General features: G+C 41.7%; 2 protein-coding genes across 2 annotated transcripts in view; both read left to right on the plus strand.

Annotated features, from left to right (window-relative positions):
• The window catches only part of MAP3K2 (mitogen-activated protein kinase kinase kinase 2), a 90,603-nt gene extending 81,185 nt beyond the window's left edge, over positions 1 to 9,418 (plus strand). The window contains exon 17 of the mRNA XM_007964615.3: positions 308 to 9,418. Coding sequence (XP_007962806.1) covers positions 308 to 533 — 226 coding nt within the window. The 3' untranslated portion in view covers positions 534 to 9,418. The remainder of the gene's footprint in view (positions 1 to 307) is intronic.
• A 4,433-nt stretch (positions 9,419 to 13,851) lies between these two features.
• Positions 13,852 to 20,049, plus strand: part of ERCC3 (ERCC excision repair 3, TFIIH core complex helicase subunit) — a 37,746-nt gene continuing 31,548 nt past the window's right edge. The window contains exons 1-7 of the mRNA XM_007964616.3: positions 13,852 to 13,964; positions 14,303 to 14,508; positions 15,161 to 15,397; positions 17,961 to 18,010; positions 18,435 to 18,570; positions 18,757 to 18,921; positions 19,397 to 19,601. Coding sequence (XP_007962807.2) covers positions 13,937 to 13,964; positions 14,303 to 14,508; positions 15,161 to 15,397; positions 17,961 to 18,010; positions 18,435 to 18,570; positions 18,757 to 18,921; positions 19,397 to 19,601 — 1,027 coding nt within the window. The 5' untranslated portion in view covers positions 13,852 to 13,936. The remainder of the gene's footprint in view (positions 13,965 to 14,302; positions 14,509 to 15,160; positions 15,398 to 17,960; positions 18,011 to 18,434; positions 18,571 to 18,756; positions 18,922 to 19,396; positions 19,602 to 20,049) is intronic.

The following is a 20,049-nucleotide window of genomic DNA, read 5'->3' on the forward strand; positions in this document are numbered from 1 at the left end:
GTAAGATAAAGACAAAAATTATTTTTAATGTCAGGTTAGAAATTATGTAAAACAAAAATAATAAGATGAATAATGTTCTTTGCCCAACCGTTTGAATTAAGTGATAGTCATTAAATTGTTGTTTTAAATTGATTTTTATGTTTAAATTACAGTTTTACAAAATCAGAACTTTTTAATGAAGCTTTGAATTTGAAGTTAAGTCATATTTAAATATACATGGACTTAATGCCTGTTTCTCATTTTCTAGCTAACTGGCTTTCTTTCATGTTATTGTTTGTGTAATGTATTTCTTTTTGTTTCTTTTCAGGAGTGTTGCATGTACTGTGGTAGAAATGCTAACTGAAAAGCCGCCTTGGGCTGAATTTGAAGCAATGGCTGCCATCTTTAAAATTGCCACTCAGCCAACAAACCCAAAGCTGCCACCTCATGTCTCAGACTATACTCGAGATTTCCTCAAACGGATTTTTGTAGAGGCCAAACTGAGACCTTCAGCTGATGAACTCTTAAGGCACATGTTTGTGCATTATCACTAGCAGCCAGTAACCTCTCCTGTGCCTCTACCTAGCTCCCATCTATTCATTCACCTTCTCTCTGACTGCACTTTTCTTTTTTATAAAAAAAGAGAGATGGGGGAGAAAAAAAGACAAGAGGGAAAGTATTTCTCTTGATTCTTGGTTAAATTTGTTTAATAATAATAATAACCTAAATTTTTTATATTTAATCTTTTTTTCCCTTACAAGAACTTGAAACTTTTTTTTTTAATTTTTATAATGTACTGATGTGGTTCAGAGAGATAAAGCACTTTAGTACATAGTCACTCTTTTTAGTACAAACAAATCATTTGGAATACCTAAAGATTGTAGAGTCATTCCCTCATCACTGACATATCAGTGGCGATGGGAAGACATGGAAAACAAGGAGAAGAAAATGATGTATAATTTGTAGTTTTTAGTGATAGTATTTAAAATATATCCTCATTTGTGGGGTTGAGCCCTAAACTTTAGTTTAGGGTAGGTACTCAACTTAAAGAATATAGGTTTCTTCTTATATCTGTATTCTTTAGATCCTAACCTCTGTCTACCAACCTTTTTGCTCAGTAGGAGTCTTGATAGAAGATATGCATCTCTGAGAGGTATGTTTATTTGTTAATCCTAACCAGTATAATAAGCAAATACACTATAATAGATCCATGTTACTGGAATCTGTAAACTTGAGGGATAGCTTTCTGCTTAAACACACAGACACACACACACACACGGAAAACCTTTTATTTTAAAGTCAAGTCGTGAGCAAATCGAAATAAAAGACAAAAGGAGATCGCTCTTATCAAATGTGTGAGCAGTAGAAGAGACTACATTTGCCGGTCAGTAGAAATAATGAAAAAAATTAGGTGTTTAGTGTATTTTAAACTTGTTTTACTTGAGGGGGACGTCCCAAAATTAAAGGAATGGAGAAATAATCAAAATCATGTATACCATCTTCTATTTCTAGCTCCTGATTCCCCATAGATAACATTCCTTAGGAACGAAGAGTTCAATTAGTAATATTTATGTGTTATGTCGGGAGATGAAACCTCTGTTCTTAGGATCACAGAATACTAAAGCACCTCCAAAAAAACAGGTATCATGTGAAACAGTGGTTGCCAAAAGTGGAGCGAGGATAATTTCACTAGGCATTTGGCAATTCTTACAGACATTTTTGGTTGTCACAACTGGAAGGATACTAGTGGCATGAATTGGGAGAAGCCAGGGATGCTGCTAAATAGACTATAATACACAAGGAAAGCAACCTCACCCCTCAAAGAATTACCCTGCCCAAAATGTCAGAAGTGCTGAGGTTGAGAAACCCTGATGTAAAGATCAGTCCCAGTTACAAACTGAAAACAGCTATTTACAAAGCAGTAAATGCAAGAAAGGAAAGGAAATTTCAAAGAGAAAGTGATGTAATGCAAATTGAGGGTTTTACAAGATCAGCTACTGCTGCTTAAGTCAAGGGTGAATGATCTCAACAAGCAGCAAATAGCAATCACTTTACCAGCTGCATATTGCACCCACCTAGGTAACTCTTCCTTTTAGGAACAAACTGAATTGGAACACCAAGCCTTTTGAACTTAGCCATCTCTATATATTCTTTCCTTAAAATTCATAGTTTTGGGGAAAAAAAAAAAAAAAAAAAAAAAAAGCTTATCAAAACAAAGTTTTAACTAGTAATGGGAAGGTTAAAAAGCTGCCAGGTATTTCTAGTACAATGTATCTACTAAGAGCAAGGACATTATTAAATGGAACAAGACAGCTGGGAAAGGCCCCACTATCTCTTAATAGAATTGTGCTACTATAAAACATGAAGATATCAGTAATTTGGCCACTTGCAGTTTTTTTCAGCATGTTAAAGCAAGTGCTAAGTACTTTATTTTTAAAGGTCTATAAAACAATAGTCTTCCTGGAGGCCCCAAAATCCCTTTCATGGGATTCATAAGGGACTCAGGTATTCTTCTTTTCTGCCAAAAGATGTGCTTATTTAGGGACTCTTTTAAGATACTTTGTTTCTGAAGTTAGGTAGGTCTTGGTTTACTGTGCCAAGGTCCTACCTAGCATTCCCTGTAGGAATATTTGAAATTCCACTAGCTAGTCTAAGAAGTCAAAGCACAAAATTAGTTGTCAATGCTTCTCTCATACTCTTAAAATTGAAGCAGTTTGCAGGGAAGAACAAGAATGAGGTGCCCCTGCCTTGGTAAAGCAACTGCCAAATCTTGTTCTAGAAACAATCCCCAAGTGTGTGGATCTATTATAATTTCTTTATCTTTTATGAATGAGGGCATCTTTTCTACTTGAGCAAGATCATGGTCTCTGGACCAGTGGGCTTTTCCTTCATACCTGTCTTGTGTAGTTGTGCTTTTCCTTTGGCTCATTTTTGGTCTGTCAGGGTAACCAGCAGTGCAGAGTATAAGACAAATGCTCTTTAGCGAGAAATCCGGTGAGACTGTAGAACCCAGAGCAAAACTGTTTTTTTTCAGTCTCTGTTTTCTTTTCTAAATGCTATAGAAAATAAAGGCACCTGAAAAGAAACTACTACTTTAACACTGCTGCGGAAGGCCTTTGCTTTACAAGACAAATATTATTAGCTATGGGAAAGTAATGTTCTTTATGTAAAGACTTAAAAATAGACAAATAGTTTACAGAGTTATTATATAAAATATGATGTGAATTTATTTCAAACAAGTTGTGAAGATACCAAAAACCACAATAAAAGTTAATATATATAAAAACTACTAGAACAAAAAAGCTTGAAGGTGTGGGGGTGGAGGGTATGGAAGACCAAAAGTAAATTTAAAAAAGAAAGTTTTGAAAGGAAACAGCTTCATTGGGGAAGTTAAATATAACACTCCGTTTTTTTTTTTCTTCTTTCTAATAATGGTATGGATCAACAAATGCAATTTGAACTTTTTAAGATAACTCTACATGTGTTTTGTTTCTTAAATGCACAATTGATTCTTCTATACTGTAATGCTTCTTTGCTGACGCTGGAAAATGGTCAGACTGCTGACTTTGTGCCTTTAAAATGCATTCTGCTTTGACAGTGGCAGACTTTTGGTGCTGGAGAAGATTCACTAGCAGTCTTATATGTGCTTTTCAGGAAATATCTTTCTACTTAAGGCCTTGAGAGATTCAAAGTGGCATAACTTAGGCTTGGACCAAATATAAGATCTTTTACATTGCAAACAAAGTGTTGTATTGAATAAAAGGGTTAAAAAATATTATAATGACTAATGGAAATTTTGATGGGTTGGTAATTATTTAAAATGTATTTAAAATTATACAGACTGAAAATTTCAGTATGAATATCTTGAAAATTTTCAGCACTTTTCCTTGTTTACAAAACATCTTTCTAACTTAAAAAAATGACTATTGCCTTAGAAAGTTTTAAAAGGCACAGTTACCTTTATATAATATATATAAGGAATTAAAATATTAATGCATTTGCTGAATTATAAAAGAAAATTTTAAACCTTAATTTCAGAGTAAATTGAATTGGCTTTCACTTGAGAGTCTTTACCTTATTCCCAATAGAAACTGCATTAAAAAGATGAAACTATTTCTTTCGATTCAGTTTCTGCTACTCCAGTTCTTATATATGTCAGATCTGCTCTGTAGTATTTCTGATGGAGCTGTTACAAGATATGTGAAATCACTTAGAAAATAAAATCAGATGTGAATAGTTTAGCAGGATGACCAAGCCAAATGTAGACTCCTTGGTCTATGGCAAGGTTCTGTGCCAGTGATTTTATTTGGAGTCTGGGAACTGATAGCTTGATATAAAATCACCTGGTGTCAATTAAATATACAAATCTGTCTTTTTTAATAGAACGAATCTTCTTCATTTGTTTATTCAATAATTGTAACTATGTCAGGTACTAAATTAACATCCTTATTAAGGAGGTCACACTCTAGGAGGAACATGGGCAAGCAGTTACTTACTTTATGGCATATGCTAACTCTGAAAGTTCAGCAATGATGTTTTAAAATGTTATTTTTTATTAAGTAAGGGAAAAGCAATTTTAGGTAATCATTGGCTGTTATAAACTGAAATGTCATTGACAACAGGGATTAGAGTAAAAGTGTCCCCAAACTGGAGGGATCACCTCCCCAACCAGGTCACAGAGCATCTCTCTCAGGACCCCCTCTTACTGCAAAACCCAGCCTCTACTCAACAGTTCCGGTGATGGGGAGCATTTATTCCATAATAGTGTTTTTTTGTTCGTTTTTTTCTCCCAGTGTCTCTTTTAAAGAAAACATACTTTATTTTGGTCTAAATTGTGAAAATACCCAAAACATTTGATAGAAATCGAACTCTGTCAAAGATGTTATTTATACTAAGATCAGGACAGTTTCTTGAGATCATATTGTTTTATTACTAAGAGGACAGTTTCTTGAGATCATATTGTTTTATTACTAAGTTTGGCCTTTGTTTTACAAATGTAATGTTCATATTTATTTGAATTTTAAGATTGGTTAAATGTTAATGAAAAGCAATCCAATTGTTAATTTTTAGTAGTGCCTTTTCTCTGTATGCCTTAATTTTATTTTATATTAATAATTCAAGTTACCCACCAAAATGAAGATTTTTTCCAAAATCAGTAGGCTTCACAAGTTCATTTGGCCTTAGACTGTGTATTGGTCCTTAAATGTTTCTTAATGCCTGCCTCCTCCTACCCTTTTCTACCTCCTTTTTTTTAAAATAAATAATAAATGTTAGGAGAGAAACATTAGGATTTGTCTGTGATGGATACGGTGCAGCTTCCACTAGACATGAATTCCCAATAAGCGTAGAAAGAGGTATTCTCGTTCTAAAGAGACATGTAAATGTTTTCTGGGTTGAATACTTGATTTTCAGTCACATTGGCATTGTCCAAGTTCTTGGTATATTATTATTGTTCAGTTATGATTTTCATGGTAGAGTTACAGTACTTGTTTTTGCCCTAAGGAAGTCATTCACATGGTTTACAAATGTTAAGGCAATGAGACAGGACAGTGAGTAGGAAATCCAGGGATAGCAGATTCTAGTCCTTAATGCTTAGCTAACATTTTCGCTAATAGTCTAAGTTACTTTTCTGTGAAGTGTGTGCATGTGCGCCTGTATGTGTGTGTGTGTGTGTGTGTGTGTGTGTGTGTGGTGGTGAGTTGGAGGCAGGGGTAGGAAGGAAGAAGGGGAAAGGTATGAGTGTTCGATTTAGCTCAGTTTCTGGTTTTGGAAGAACAACTCAAATGTATGACCTACTGATGACATACAGTGAGTGTAGTCATCCTTGGGTAGGAACACCAGTACATTTTCCACAAGTAGCTAGTATAAATGATTGTATAATAATGATATTGATTATAAATTGCCATACTCCTGGTTGCTAAAAGTAGATTAAAACTCAATTTGTGTATATGTATAATAATCTTATATATAATTCTTAAATAGAAAGTAATTGATTTTACATAGTTCTTCCTGAACTTTTTGGAGCTGAAATTCTGCCAAATATTATCAAAATAAGCTTCCTTAGCTTACCAAGTATTCACAAGGAAATTCTCTTATACCTCTTTTTGGTTGGCTAGGGGAAGCATGCTATGAAGCAGTTGTTCCTGCTTCATAGTTGTCTTTGGCTTGGCTTTGACTTCTGCCATGGTTTGGAGGGGATCCCATGGTAGGTGTGGGAAGTACTGGCCTCCCATCTCCCCATACTCACCTTCCAGAGCTGTTGATGGACATGAGCTCTTGGGGGAGCCTAGAGATTCTTTTTTCAATGGTCATGTAAGCATTCAAGGTTGAGCTTCAGAAAGATGAGGGAGGAGTCATAGCTACAGTAAAGAAAAGAATACATTTTATCTGTTGCCTGTATACAGTCTCATAGAATTCTTCATATTTTTTTATAACTGTGCATTTTAATTGACAGTCATATGGTATTTTTGTTAATAACAGCAAAGGCATTAAATCGGTACCATTGTTCCTTCTGCCTGATGACTTCTTGTTTGTAACACAATCTGTATTATCAGAATCACTTTAAACCAAAGCTTTTATATTCCCTGTACACATAGCCAAAATAATTAGCACTGTTACTTCTGTCCACTTGTAAGCTAATAGTGTAAAAATCATAAAGCAGATACAAGTAGAATTTGTATTCTGGTATATCTTCCAAGGAAAAGGACAGGTGATCAGTGTTTGCATTTAGACATGCAGAAGTTACTTCCACTTTTGAGGAACTATGTAGACATGAATTTAAGCTTGTACATGTGCCAGTCTGGTTAATGTCACTTGACCACCAATGCACATAGACAGACATTAACGTCTGATGCCTCAGGTTGATGGCGTACTTTCTTCCTAGCGTCTTAACATTTATGAACTTGGGTTTGACTTGAGGGGCATTTCAGCAAAGCTGTGAGGAAAAGTAAGTTCCGGACTGATGTCTGCTTTGTGCCATAGACATTTTGGAACATAAGGAAGTGTCTGCTTCTACTATATGTGCAGGACTTGTCCCCAGCTAATTTCTGAATCCCTTAATGCAGTTGAGAACAGTAAAATTCATGACCATACCAAAAAGCACTTTTAAGTTCACTTATTTTTAAATATTCTTTTAGAATTTATTTTTCAAAAGCATATGTAACTAGTGATGATTTTAGCATTAGCTTTACTTGGAGGAGAGAAGTAACAAAATTACATCTTAAACTCTATTAGATAGATACAAAATGGATTTGATGTATTCTTACTTTTCCAAAGAATTTTTTCCATCTGGAATAAGAGGATTAGTTGAAACATCTGAGCTGGAGAGGCTTATGGGCAAAAGGAAGTGTGCCAAACTCTTGCAATACACGCTATTCAATTGAAAGTACAGTGTCTAAGGATAAAAATACTTCTTTAAAAACCAACAGTTGTTTTAATGCAATCTTAATTAGTAAATGGTTTACATTTTTTCTATTGTTATTGGTTTTAAAATTTTGCTACCCTGAATTCTGAAATATTATAAGAGTTAATACCAAAAATACTTTTAATGTCTGACATCTCTTACATTTCACATGGTTCTTTTTATTCATTGTAAATAAAAGTAAACTTGGATAAATTTGAGAATAAACTTTGAGTTGTTGCAAACTATGATTATCAATTTGTAAATTTACCCTTTGACATAATAATGTACATTTTTAAATGTAGCCATTAAAATCTCTATATTTAACCTATTGGTTTCTCTCTGTAAATGTTTCTAATCTCAGTTGAATGCTGGGCAGTTTATAATTATGTACAAAGGGTTTTTTTCCTATTAAGATTGACATTTTTGCACATTTTTGGAAATGTTTAATTTGTACACTGATTTACTACTCTGACCAATAATTGTTGATGAGTGTATGAGCATCATGAATGCGTGCATTGAACTACTGTCTGTGTCTTTATGTTTTAACTTCTTTCAAGATGTAGCCATCAGTTACTGCACTGCTATTACTGACTTAAATGGACCTTTTTGCTTTTACAGACTATACTTATCTATGGTTCTTTGTTGAAGAACTCAGGAGTTCAACATTAATAGAAATTAGAAAATTTTATAATGTATTATAATCCATTACTAAGTTGAAAGTATGCTCTGTGTATCAGGGGATGTATGTTTGTGTGGAGATTTTTTTTCTGTCTGTAGGCACATGTATATATCCCAGTAAGTTCTTACTTTCATTTCATTTCTACATTTTTATGAACTTGTTTTATAAGGGTACTATTTAGTTGTGATAATTAAATATATATAAAAGCTTTCTGAGAGATTATTTACTATATGAATATATTTTCAGCTGGCTGATCAAAAGTATTTTTTAAATTTTGTTTTTAACCATTCAAAATGTATTTGTATTTTCAGAATTGAATGCAAATCATACTTAGAGCCCAATTAAAATACTCTTGCAAGAAAAAGCATTAAATCTCTTTAAGAGAATTCTGTGAAAAGCAAATTAAGGGAAAAATAGGTTTTAAGCAGTAGCAAAAACGCACCGCTAAAAATGGCCTTTGAATTCTCAGAGCTATGGAAAAATGTGAGAAACTAAATTGTCTCAAGATGTCAAGATTTTTCTATCTCCAGTTGCTGTTGGCCTGTCCTACTGTTGTCTTTGAATATTTCCTGTATTCTACCCCCAAATATTTCAACTTTTAGTTCTTCTATCACTGGGCAAGGTCAGATTGGGTTTATAAAACAGTATATTGGCATATTGTGATTCTTTGTAATTGACTATAAATTGGTTTTGAAATGTCCAAACATTCATCGTGTCTTTATATTGTACTGTGTGTTTTAACTAACCGGCAGAAAAAGAATTGGAAATGAAATTTCCAATCAGACAATGTTGTATTAAAGAAAACTTTGTTTTAAATATGCGGTACCATGTAAAATTACTCATGTTAGGAATAAAGTCCACTGTTGAAGTCGAATGTCACTAAGTTTATGATGTTAAAAGGAACCGGTGTGATTAGGAAAACCTACCAGAAGCCAGATATAGTGTGGTACGTGCCACATTTCATGCACATTTTGATTTTGTGTTGTCATTCAAAATTGTGCTTGTAAAAATGTATACTATTTCTGAGTTTTATAATTTCTAGGTACTTGTTTTTTCTTGCTGGTAAATAGCTTTTTTAAAAAATCTAATATAAAAGAAACCATGTTTATATTTTGTTAGTGATCAATGACTTTGTTTATATGGAAATTTGTATATCGTTGGCACACATTTTGTTTAGGTTTACATGCATGAAGGCCTGCAATAATTAGCACAATGAAAATTGCTTTTTCTTACATGTTCATTTTTTTGAAAGATTGTGGTGCAAAGGCTTACTCTAAGTAACCTTCTGGACTTATGGAATGAATATAAATGAATGGCACTTTGAGTGTTAATAAAGCTAATATTTATTTCCACTGTGATTGGTTTTTCCAGATCTATTCTTGGACACATTTTATTTACAGTTATTCCCTCCTTGCTTGAGTTGAGCACTCTCTAGGAGACCGAGCACAGACAAATCTAAAAACAATGAAACTAAACTAAATCTTTCCAGTATCTAAGTCTATAATGTTCCACCAACTTGTAGTGTATCTTTGGCTGGACATCTTGATTTCCTAAATCAGAACTAATGATAATTAAAAACAAACACAAACCCTACTATCAAACCTACTGAGTTTAAGGAACGGTCTCTCACATGGTGTTGGAGATTATTTATTTATTTATTTATTTGAGACAGAGTCTTGCTCTGTCGCCCAGGCTGGAGTGTAGTCACGCCATCTCAGCTCACTGCAAGCTCTGCCTCCCAGGTTCCCGCCATTCTCCTGCCTCAGCCTCCCGAGTAGCCGGGACTACGGGCGCCCGCCACCACGTCCAGCTAAATTTTTGTATGTTTAGTAGGCACCGGGTTTCACCATACTAGCTAGGATGGTCTCCATCTCCTGACCTCGTGATCCATCTGCCTGGGCCTCCCAAAGTGTTGGGATTACAGGTGTGAGCCACCGCGCCCGGTGGAGATAATTTAACACTTTGCTATAGAGGGCAACTTAACACAACCTCAGAATTGAAATCTCAAAATCAGAATCAGAAACCTCAGAATAGACCGGGTATGGTGATCCCAGCACTTTGGGAGGCCGAGGTAGGCGGACCGCTTGAGCTCAGGAATTTGAGACCAGCCCGGGCAACATGGTAAAACCCCATTTCTACACATACTACAAAGATCATCCAGGTGTGGTGGTGCATGCCTGTGGTCCCAGCTACCCAGGAGGCTGAGGTGGGCAGGTCGCTTCAGCCTGGGGGAGAGCTTGCAGTGAGCTGAGAGCACACCACTCTGCTGCAGGCTTCATGGCAGAACCAGACCCTGTCTTAAACTTCACAATCTTGAATATCCTCTGATCCAGCAATTTATATCTAGGAATTAACCTGTGGAAATAGACTGTGAGTGTTTTAAGTTGCATCTATAAATTCCAAACTTGAAAACTCTGTCCAACAATAGGGGCTATTGTAACAAAGTACCACAAACTGGGTGGCTTGTCATAAAACATTTATTGTCTCACAGTTATGGAGGCTAGAAGTCTGAAATCAAGGTGTGAGTAGGACCATGCTCCTGCAACCTGTAAGGGAATCCTTCCTTGCCTCTTCCAACTTAGTTTTTATAGTTTAGAAATTGGGTCTCACTATGTTGCCCAGGCTGGCCTCAAACTTCTGGGCTCCCACCTCAGCCTCCCGAGTAGCTGGGACTACATGTGCTCCACGGCGTTGTGTCCAGCTGCCTCTTCCAACTTCTGATAGCATCCCTTGGTTTTGTGGCAGCATAACTCCAGTCTCTGCTTCCATCAGCACGTGGTGCTCTTTGTCTATCGACACAAATGTGTGTGCTCCCCTTTTTATAAGGGGACCAGTTACTGGATTAAGGCCCACCCTAATGACCTGATTTTAACTTGATTACCTCTATAAAGACCCTGTTTCCAAATAAGGCCATATTAAGAGGTGGTAGGGGTTAGGACTTCAAAATATCTTTTTGGGTCAGGTGCAGTGGCTCACACCTCTAATATCAGCACTTGGGGGGCCAAGGCAATGGACAGCTTAAGTCCAGCAGTTCAAGACCAGCCTGGGCAACATGGCGAAACCCCATCTGTTCAAAAAAAAATACAAAGAGTCAGGCATGGTGGCATGCCTGTAGTCCCAGCTACTTGGGAGACTAGGAAGGAGGATCACTTGAGCCCAGGAGGTCGAGGCTGCAGTGAGCCCAGATTGCACCACTGCACTCCAGTCTGGGCAATAGCAAGACCTTGTCTCAAAAACAAAAAATAACTTTTTGAGGGGTGGGGGACACAATTCAACCCATAGTCTGTCCTCTGGCCCCTAAAACTTCATATCCTTCCCACATGCAAAGTATATTCACCCCATCTCGTCATCAACAAAAGTCAGCCATTCCAGCATCAACTCCAAGTCCAATATCATCTAAATACCAGTTCAAATCTTATCACTGAAATCATCCAAATCAATTGACTCTGGGTAAGGTTTCCTGGTGGAGCAAATTTCCTTTCTATCTATGAACCCATGACAGCAGTAAGTTATCTGCTTCCAAATTACAATGGGATAGGCAGAGGATACACACATTCCATTCCAAAAGGGAGAAATGGGAAGGAAAAAGACTTGAAGGCGCCAAGCAAGTCTGACACCTAACAGGGCCAATGAGATAGGATTTTAAGGCTTGAGAATAATCCTCAATGGCTTGATGCTCTGTTCCTCAGGACCCACTGGGGCTGCAGTCCTACACCCTCAGAACTGAGGAGGTGGTGGCAGTGGGTTCAAACCCAAGCCTGTCCCCTTCAGTCGCATGGTGGTGGAAGCAGGCTCACTGGCCTCTGAACTGCCCCTGCCAATCCTTTTCCTACCTGTGGAATCCTGGAAGTCCAACAGCCTTCCTTCATTTCATCCCATCTATGTACCCCAGTCAAAACTGTCCAGGTTTCTGTGGAGATGGGTGATTGGGTCTATAAGCCACGCACCTAATCTCTTGCAAATAAATGGTTGTCCACATCCTTAGTGTTTCTCCAGAGCATACTTTCTCTCTCTCTCTCTTTTTTTTTTTTAAAACAATGTGCGTATGCTAAGAATGATCCAAATCTTCAAGTTCTGGTTCCTTTTGTTGAACAATTCCACCTTCAGTGTATCTCTTCTCACATTTCACTATAAGCAGTAAAGAGAAAGCAGGCTTTTTTTTTTTTTTTTTTTGAGATGGAGTCTTACTCTGTCGCTGAGGCTGGAGTGCAGTGGCATGATCTCTGCTCAGTGCAACCTCTGCCTCCTGGGTTCAAGAGATTCTCCTGCCTCGGCCCCCTGAGCAGCTGAGACTACAGGCGCCCACGACATCACGCCCAGCTAATTTTTGTATTTTTAGTAGACACAGGGATTCATCATATTGGCCAGGCTGGTATTGAACTCCTGACCTCATGATCCTCCACCTCGGACTCCCAAAGTGCTGGGATTACAGGAATGAGCCACCGCGCCCGGCCCAGGCCTCACTTTTAACCATTACGTAGAAAATGGTTAAAATGTCCTAGCTTATCACTTACAAGCTCTACTTTCCACCCAACAGAATACAATTCAGGCAAGTTCTCTATCACTTGCTTCCAGTTTCAATAACGTATTTCTCCTTTCCATCGAGCCGTCACCAGAATCACCTTTAATGTCCATATTTCTACCAAGGCTCATCAAGACAATAGAACCTTTTCTATCATGCGCCTCAAAATTCTTTCAGCCTCTATCAATTACCCAATTCGAAAACCACTTTCCCATTGTTAGGTATTTGTTACAGCAGTACCCTATTTTCCATACCAAAAATCTGTGTTATGTTCTCCAGAGAAACAGAAACAGGAGGCCCACTGAGCAAACGAGCGAGAGACATTTATTTTTAAAGAAATGGCTCACGCAATTGTGGGGGATGGCAAGTTGGGAATTCAGGTAAGAGTTGATGTTGTAGTCTTGAGTCCAAAGGCTGGAAACTCAGAACTTTCTATGTTGCAGTCTGGAGGCAAAATTCCTTTTTCCTTGAGAAACCTGTCTTTGCTCTTAAGGCCTTCAACTGATTTGGATGAGGCCAACCCACATTATTGAGGGTAACCTGCTTTATTTAGGCTGAGCCAGGAGAATGGCATGAACCTGGGAGGCAGAGCTTGCAGTGAGCCGAGATCGTGCCACTGCACTCCAGCCTGGGCAATAGAGCGAGACTCCGTCTCAAAAAAAAAAAAAAAAAAAAAAGTTGCCCAGGCTGGAGTGCAGTGGTGCAATCTCAGCTCAATGCAGCCTTTAACTCCTGGGTTCAAGTGATTCTCCCACCTCAGCCTCCCAAGTAGCTTAGACTACAGGCGTGTGCCACATGCCTGGCTACTTTTTTTTTTTTTTTTTTTTTTTTTTTTGTAGAGATGGGGTTTCACCATGTTGGCCAGGCTGGCCTTGAACTCCTGATCTCAAGTGAGCCACCCACTTCAGCCTCCCAAAGTGCTGGAATTACAGGCGTGAGCCACTGTGCTCAGCCAAATTTTTTTTTACTTAAAAAAAAAAAATCCGTCCTTACTCATGTCACATTCTCTCTCTTTGTCTCTATCAAATTTGTTTATTGCCCACATCGCTTCATTAAAATTTAAGTTCCGGGAGGATAAGGCCTTTCATTCGCGCACTACGCAGGTGCTCAACACACAGTATTTTCCTTCAGTTGTAAAGAAACGAACGGCGGAGGACGCCTGCGGCTGGGTCGCACGAACTAACAGCTCTGCCGCCGCTAGCTCCCTCTCTTCCAGCCCCCGCCATCACGGCGCCCAGAGGCGGGACGCCCTGTGTGGACAACAAGGAGCTTCCGGATTGAGCCGGAAGTCCCCGACAGTGGATGCCGCGGCGAGCCTGTGGGAGCTTGGGCCTTCTCTGCTGCTGTAGCTGCCATGGGCAAAAGAGACCGGGCGGACCGCGGTGAGACGTGGCGCGGGCACGCTCAGCCATGACTGCGCTCGCCGGCCCTGCCCCACGCTCTGCCTCGGAGCTGCTCCCGGCTCCTCCGCGCCGGCCGACCCTGCCGGCCCTCCCGCGCGCACCCCGTCGGGACAGGCCTTTGGGCGGGAGAGATGCTGGACCTGGGCGCAGCCCGGCGAACTCGGCCTGGGGGAGGCGGGTGAGGGGCGCAACGCCCGTGGGATGCTGGTGGCTCTTAGCTAGGAGTTTGCGGCGGCGGCACCGGTGAAATGCTGCCCAGCGGTGCGGAGGGAACCCGAGACTCCTGCTGGGCTTATTTGTATGTCGGTATCTTGCAGACAAGAAGAAATCCAGGAAGCGGCACTATGAGGATGAAGAGGATGATGAAGAGGACGCCCCTGGGAACGACCCTCAGGAAGCGGTTCCCTCGGCAGCGGGGAAGCAGGTGGATGAGTCCGGCACCAAAGTGGATGAGTATGGAGCCAAGGACTACAGGCTGCAGATGCCGCTCAAGGACGACCACACCTCCAGGCCCCTCTGGGTGGTAAGCATGCCCTTAGCTTGGGCAGGGCCCGGGAGTGTGCGGAGCAGCGGCTAAATCTTGGGCATTCTCAGAGTCAAAACTGACATTCAGGCTACCGCCCCTAGAATCGGCCGGGAGAGAGCTTTCATCCACTCGGGGGAACGGCCCAGCAGTTGCTCACACGTGTGCCGGCCGGGCCTGGGCTTCCTCGGCCTCTAACCCCTCGGTTTACTCTCACTGCTTCCCCAGCCCTACCCCATGCAGTAAATCCTTTCATCTGCCGAATCAATAGCATGTATCATGTAACAATTTGTTTTCTCAAATAATGGAAGACATGTTCGGTAGCAAGCTTTTGCTCTACTTAAAATAATTAATGTTCCACATTTAGTTGAAATGTAGCTGAAAGGTAACTTGAGGATAGCCAGTAAGATGGGCTTTCTGTGTGCAGAATAGTGGGAAACAGCTGTTGACTTTGGAAACATTTTCTTCTATTTTTCTTTGCTCTTCCCTATGTGATTAAAGTAACAGGCCCCACGGTTTTCTGAAGGAGTGCTTGCAAGAATATCTGTGGTGGTGGGCAGCTTATTCTTTCTTGATAATGATACGGGCAAGAGTCCAGTCGTCTCTGCAACTCATGTTTCCTTGTCCATTTTGTCCATTTGGTGTGTCTCAGGCTCCTGATGGCCATATCTTCTTGGAAGCCTTCTCTCCAGTTTACAAATACGCCCAAGACTTCTTGGTGGCTATCGCAGAGCCAGTGTGCCGACCAACCCATGTGCATGAGTACAAACTAACTGCCTACTCCTTGTATGCAGCCGTCAGCGTTGGGCTGCAAACCAGTGACATCACGGAGTACCTCAGGAAGCTCAGCAAGACTGGAGTCCCTGATGGAATTATGCAGTTTATTAAGGCAAGTGGCAGCTGAGGTCAGCAATTCCACCTGCCCTGCTAGTGTAACAATGGGCATAGGTGCTCCATATTGTCAGCCTGTGGCAGCCATGAGAATATGCCATTCAGATTTCCTGTGGGGAGCATAACGACCGATTACCCCAGCCGCTACTCTCTGGATCCAGCATTGTGTTCTGGGTGAGGCCACGCTTCTCATGAGCTGCTCTCAGTCATGGGTATTAACACAGAGGGGCTACTAATTCAGGCCCATTGTAGCCAGGGAGAATTTGGGAATTGGGTGTGTTCCCCTCAAATTCTGTCTTCAAAACCTAATACCCAATGGTAATGTAATTGGAGTAAGAAAGTAGTTAAGACTAAATGAGGTCGTCCGATATGATTAGCGTCCTTGTAAGAAGAGACACCGGAGCATGCTTTCTCTCACTTGCCCTCCTTGTCATGTGAGTACACAATGGGAAGGTGGTCCATGGACAAGAGCCTTCACCAGAAACTGAATCGGCTGGTACCTTGATCATGGACTTTCAACCTCCACAGCACTGAGAAAATACAGTTCTAACGTTGAAGCCACCCAGTCTGTGGAATTTTGTTATGGCAACCCAAGCTGGCTAACACAGGTGGTAAACTCTGTCTAAAGCTAAGTATCTGCAAGAGACCAACAGTCAACAGGTTCCATGAGGGAAAGTCAAAAACAACTTCAGGTGTTGTTTTTGACAGAACAAAGAGGGTTCCATGTGATTAATAGTTGAACATGCTGGGTTTCTTCTGAGAGATGGGTGAATGCCATTTAAAAGAGATGGACAGTGGCTTTCATTGCCTTTGGCTGATCCAAAGGGAGTCAGATTCAGACCTTGGGATCTGGAGTGGCAGAAGAGTACCGCAGGAATTCAGTATGGCACCGCAAGCAGTCCCAGAGAAGCTGCAGGTGTCCTGGAGAGAGCTCTCTTTTCCTGTGATGTGAAAGTATGCCCGGCCAGGCGCAGTGGCTCACTCCTGTAACTCCAGCACTTTGGGAGGCCGAGGCGAGTGGATCACCTGAGGTCAGGAGTTCAAGACCAGCCTGGCCAACATGGCGAAATTCCCGTCTCTACTAAAAATAACAAAAATTAGCTGGGCATGGTGGTGGGCGCCTGTAATCCCAGCTACTCAGGAGGTTGAGGCAAGACAATCACTTGAACCCGGGCGGCAGAGGTTGAAGTGAGCTGAGATCTCACCATTGCACTCCAGCCTGGGCAACAGAGCGAGACTCCACCTCAAAACAACAACAAAAAAGAAAGTGTGCCCAAGGAGAGGACCTTGTACCAACATTGTGGCTATGCTCAGTCTTGGCTGCGAATTGCCTGCAGGGATGTAGGTGTTGGCACACTGCAGTGGTGGATCAGGGACAACAGCGGGGACAGGCAGCCACTTAAAAGTCTGGCAGATTTTTTTTTTTCTTTTTTTTGAGACGGAGTCTTGCTCTGTCGCCCAGGCTGGATAGCAGTGGCACGATCTTGGCTCACTGCAACCTCTGCCTCCCAGGCTCAGGCGATTCTCCTGCCTCAGCCTCCCAAGTAGCTGGGATTACAGGCGCCCACCACTACACCCAGCTAATTTTTATATTTTTGGTAGAGATGGGGTTTCACCATGTTGGCCAGACTGGTCTCGAACTCCTGACCTCAGGTGATCTACCTGCCTCGGCCTCCCAAAGTGCTGGGATTATAGGCGTGAGCCACTGCACCTGGCCTCAGTGGCAAATTTTTATTGTTGCCACACAGCCTCTACTGTATTCCTTCCTAAAGGTGGTTGGGAACCTGGGAGGATTTAAGCTGTATTCTCTGCCATCAAGATGCTTACATTCTATTTGGGGAAATAGGAGCATTGGTGAAGAGGCTTTGCATTTTGTTTAAGCAGCAATTACTGTGCACATACTCTGTGCAAAGAGTTGTAGTAATACTGGTATGGTCTTCAGGCTAGGGTGGGGGCTGTGGGAATAGAGAGGACAGACACAATGCAAGGAGATTTTTTTTTTTTTTTTTTTTTTTTTTTTTTTGAGACGGAGTCTTGCTCTGTGCCCCAGGCTGGAGTGCAGTGGCGCGATATCGGCTCACTGCAAGCTCCACCCCCCGGGTTCACGCCATTCTCCTGCCTCAGCCTCCCGAGTAGCTGGGACTACAGGCGCCCGCCACCACGCCTGGCTAGTTTTTTGTATTTTTTTAGTAGAGACGGGGTTTCACTGTGTTAGCCAGAATGGTCTCGATCTCCTGACCTTGTGATCCGCCCACCTCGGCCTCCCAAAGTGCTGGGATTACAGGCTTGAGCCACCGCGCCCGGCCTTTGCAAGGAGATTTTAAGCAGCGTTTTATAACTGAATGGATATGCATCAGAATTAGCCAGGCAAGAGGAAGATTTTGTTCTCAGAAAGCAGAGGCTAATGGGAAAAGCTCAGTTTAGGCAGGTCTGAACCCGTTAGGATTGCCCTAAAGTAAAATGAACTTTTCACTTGGTTGGTTGGGGTAAGCTGTGACCAGTAGTGAATGTGTTCTGAGTTAGCTGCACATTTACCTATTGGGTGTTATCTCTATTTGCAGTTGTGTACTGTCAGCTATGGAAAAGTCAAGCTGGTCTTGAAGCACAACAGGTAAGAGATTCCGTGACAGGCCTGTCCCGAGGCATGGTCACTGTCTGCGCACCAGCAGGAATAAAGGGATATGGGAAGGACCTGATGTTTATGCTGTCTGCTCTGTGCCAATACCACACTCTTCTGAAGCACAGATAAGAGAAGAGGAACGAGGTGTGGCCCAGACGGGAAACTCGTCCACTGGCCACTGTATTTCCTCTAGCAATGGAGCTGGGCTCAGGCCCCCGCTTACTTGACCTCAAAGTGGGGCTTTGCCCACAACCCTCATATGTTAAATCATGGCCAGCAGCTGATAGTACAGATTGGGCGAAGGGTTGCGGGGAGAGTCTTGAGGCTAGTATTTCCAGACCGTCTGATTGAATGAGCAGTGGCATGAGGAGGTACCTGCTGGTCAGCAGACCGCTTCTTCCTCTCCTGCTTGCAGATACTTCGTTGAAAGCTCCCACCCTGATGTAATCCAGCATCTTCTCCAGGACCCGGTCATCCGAGAATGCCGCTTAAGGAACTCTGAAGGGGAGGCCACTGAGCTCATCACAGAGACTTTCACAAGCAAATCTGCCGTACGTGGACTCCTGGGCCACCCTTGGGTGGGGGCAGGCATTTAGGGTTTCAGTTCTCAGGTGTCTTTTACCCAGCACTTACAACCTGGGAGCCCTGCTGGTTTCTTCCCTTTACAACTTCACCCTTTGCTTGATACCAGCAGAATTAAATGATGTGTGCACATTCAGCACCTACCTCTCTCACAGATTTCTAAGACTGCTGAAGGCAGTGGTGGGCCCTCCACTTCCCGAGTGACAGATCCACAGGGTAAATCTGACATCCCCATGGACCTGTTTGACTTCTATGAGCAAATGGACAAGGATGAGGAAGAAGAAGAAGAGACACAGACGGTATCTTTTGAAGTCAAGCAGGTTAGTGAATGGACCTTCCTCCTGGTTCCCTCACTGAGTTGCTGTTAGAAGTTAGTCCAGCCCTGTGTCAACTCTGCCTGTAGTCTGTGTGAAAGAAAGGAATCCCTGTTGGTCCCTGCATTGCTTTCTACTTTTCATTATCTGTGGGCCATGGCATCATTCCTCTTGATGGATTTAAAGTCCCAGTGTCCTCTTTTTTAGGCTGGTAGGCTAGTCTTCACAAGTTGCTGAGGAGATGTGAGAAACAGTGCCTGAACGTCAATTTTGCCTGCTGATTAGATTTCATTTTGAAAGTGTTATTAGTTTGGGTTGCTTTTCTGTGCTTTATCCCAGTTGTTAACTGAGCAAGGTCTAAAATTGTAGAAGTTTAGACAGAATGCCACTTGTTTGACCATTAGACCTCTTAGAAGATGTGATGTTTTTGAGCACACTTTGGAGTTAAGATTTTAAAACCCTTTTTGTGCCTACTTTCCAGGAAATGATTGAGGAACTCCAGAAACGTTGCATCCACCTGGAGTACCCTCTCTTGGCAGAATACGACTTCCGGAATGATTCTGTCAACCCTGATATCAACATTGACCTAAAGCCCACAGCTGTCCTCAGACCCTATCAGGAGAAGAGCTTGAGAAAGATGTTTGGAAACGGGCGTGCACGTTCGGGTGTCATTGTTCTTCCCTGCGGTAGGTGGTACTGGAGTTAAGAAGGTGGCCAGGCTGCTGTGTCTGGATCTGCCAGCTGCCTCTCGCTTTCTCTCTGCACATGTCACTAAATCACACCTTGCTAAAAAGCCAGGATCAGGTGACTCCCTGATTCATGACTTGACAAGTATTCGAGTGCTTGCTGTGCATGGGCCTTGGCCTGGACACTGGGAGTATTATGGTGGCTAGAACAACACTTCTGACCTCATGGAGCTCATTCTTCTGGGGAAGAGACAGATGGTAAGCAGATGTGTACAATCTTGGGTGGTGCTAGAGGCAGTGAAGAAAAATTAGAGCAGATAAGGGGTGAGATTGTAATAATGGCAAGGGGCTGTTGCACATGGTGGCGTTAGGTTCTTGTTCTTGAATCAGCCTTAGGGGTTGTGTATTTGGAGACTCCCTAGCACAGAAACGTCGGTGTTCCTGGATG

Source organism: Chlorocebus sabaeus, chromosome 10 (assembly GCF_047675955.1).
Source record: "Chlorocebus sabaeus isolate Y175 chromosome 10, mChlSab1.0.hap1, whole genome shotgun sequence".
NCBI classification, from domain to species: domain Eukaryota; kingdom Metazoa; phylum Chordata; class Mammalia; order Primates; family Cercopithecidae; genus Chlorocebus; species Chlorocebus sabaeus.